General features: G+C 37.5%; 1 protein-coding gene across 1 annotated transcript in view; it reads left to right on the forward strand.

Moving 5' to 3' along the window:
• ryr2b (ryanodine receptor 2b (cardiac)) overlaps window positions 1-2517 on the forward strand; it is an 89267-nt gene that overhangs the window by 60727 nt on the left and 26023 nt on the right. The window contains 2 exon segments of the mRNA XM_013909395.1: window positions 1057-1169; window positions 2045-2141. Of these exon segments, the coding sequence (XP_013764849.1) occupies window positions 1057-1169; window positions 2045-2141 (210 nt within the window).

Consider the following 2517-nt stretch of genomic DNA (forward strand, 5'->3'; position numbering starts at 1 on the left):
TTCCATGCTATAGAAAAAGTTGCTGATTAAGACACTGAGTAAAGGCTCCGTCCTTTCCTTAAGGTAAATTTGACAAGCTGAACGCAATCTGTACTGTACAGGAGACACGGCACGAGATTGATTGACAATGGTCTACAGCCAATCAGGACGCAGAACACTGTCAAAGCAAAATTGCACAAAAAGAAATCCGCAAAAACTGAACCGCGTTATAGCGAGGGACCACTGTACACAGACTAATATTACCTTATCCTATTTAAAAAAAAACAAAAAACAAACGCACAAAAAACAAACAAAACCAACACTTTTAAGCTGTCTATGGTGTTGTATATCTAACGTCTATTTCATTTGTGGAATGGGGAACTTACCATAATTACGTTCTCCCTGTACACCATATTAAGATGACAGACTCAGGAATCCTCATCTTTATATGTGTTAATGTGCTAATGTGCTAATAGTTAATTCAGTAAAAGTGGAGAACTTAAATGCTTTTTTTGTTTTATAGAAAGGGAATAGAAGAAACGAATTCTTGAACAAAACCTCTCTTTTAGTAGAAAGTCTCACATTGATGTCTGGGCAGTGTTGAAGATGCAACTCTACCCGACAGTGTGTTAATGTCCATGATGAGGTTATTGAAACGTTTCCTGAGATGTTTTCATTCTTAACTGCGTGATTGCTGCGTGACAGAGATTCAGTTATGTTTGGTGTCTTGGAACTATTTTATTTGATATATACCTCTCTGTATGTATTTGTGTATCATGACAATAAGTGGTCTTGGAGACATCTGTTTATATATCCTGCTCAGCAGATTTTTTTTCAATCCCATGATGTCACAACTCTGAGATGCAGTCACAAAATTATACAGGTGTTGTCTCTCTGCAAGACAAACTTTAATTTGAGTATTTTGTGACCTGTTGATTGTTTTGTTGATTTCATTCATTTATATGTCTTTTAATGTTTGAATTAAACCATTTAAGCCTATACAATAGTTACTATTGCATAGTCCTTTGTACTTAGTACTGGTCACCAGGTTCATGTGCACCATGGTTTTGTGTTCAGGTGGAACACCCACTGAGAAACAAAAAACCTGCCAGACACACAGTTTTATCAAAACAGAGGAAACGTGCAGTGGTGGCCTGCCTGAGAATGACTCCACTCTATAACCTACCCAGGTAAATAATAATAATAATAAAAAAAGATTATCTAAATACTTGGCTTTGCTTTAGTAAGTATATCAGTTGCCATATTGGTTAGGCAAATGACAAAAGGCTAAGCACCCATCCTAGTAATATTTTTTTTTATAGGTTTATAGTCCTCTTTTAGGTTTTCTACAGGGTATCCTCCTTTGTATAGAAGCTCATATTCCATTACACAAGCCACAATTGACTGAAAGCTGACCAAATCTTCTCAAATACCTGTAGGACAGACACTGTCATTTTAAACCTATTCTCACTTTTCCCCAAGAGCCTCCTCACTGCAGAAAATGCTTACTTTGTTGCTTAGCTTAACAGTCCACAGATGATACTGACAACTTGACCACTGAGTACTATCACCTGCTCATGTGGTGTTTTTATATAATTTATAAAGTGTGAGACTGCAATGTAGTAGCACGCCCACTCATTTGATAGTTGGCCACCAGGTTATCACAATCCACTTCTAGCCCTTTGACAATAAGAGTGCCACAACAGTAACAAAGTTACCAGCTTCCTGGATTGTTGCTCTGGATTTCTGTGGTTTGAGTCTCACTATCTGACAACTGTGTGAACAGTTGTCAGATAGTGACATCTCCATTGGGAGATGAAAAAAATATATTGAAATTTGTTTTTGGTTATAGAATTTCTCTCTTTTGCTCACTACGTCAGTCCCAGTTTGAAAAACATTAATAAAGCAGTGTATGATTTAAGGCAGGCCGATCTTGTGATTGTGGGTTTGTCACTTATGTTACCAGAGAAGAAATATCTTTATATTTTTTTTCCTGTGTTTCCTTCCTTCTACTTCAGAAAGATAAGTCTTCTCTTTTTGTCATCCTTTTAATTTTCGTCTCTAGGCATCGAGCTGTTAACCTGTTTCTTCAAGCCTACAATAAATCCTGGATATCTGCTGAGGAGCACAGCTTTGAAGAGACACTTGTGGAGAATTTAGCTGTGAGTGGAGAAGGTGGCCCTGCTGGCATTAGTAAAAGTTTAAAATAATGTAGAGGAAGATTGTGTAACAGGCCTATGTTCTTAAAGGGTACCAGATGAGACATGAATTGATTCAACACAGATTTATTGTTTTTAATTAAGTGAAATGTGGCTCTAAATTGATTTTGATGAACTATTCTTACATGAAGTTTTACTGCAGATTGCCTAAGGCACCAGTCAGATAGGCCAACAGACTGGTCGATGACACCTTGTTGCCAGCATTTGCTAAGGAAAAATATGGGTTCTCCGGCTGGTTGACATATGATTTCCTCAGGTTGCAAGCAGTGGCTAGTTTGAACTGTTATTAAACAGGTATATGGTGCTGCACAGCTGCTAG

This window comes from Pundamilia nyererei, unplaced genomic scaffold (assembly GCF_000239375.1).
Source record: "Pundamilia nyererei isolate P.nyererei 1_Seehausen unplaced genomic scaffold, PunNye1.0 scaffold00024, whole genome shotgun sequence".
Lineage (NCBI taxonomy): Eukaryota > Metazoa > Chordata > Actinopteri > Cichliformes > Cichlidae > Pundamilia > Pundamilia nyererei.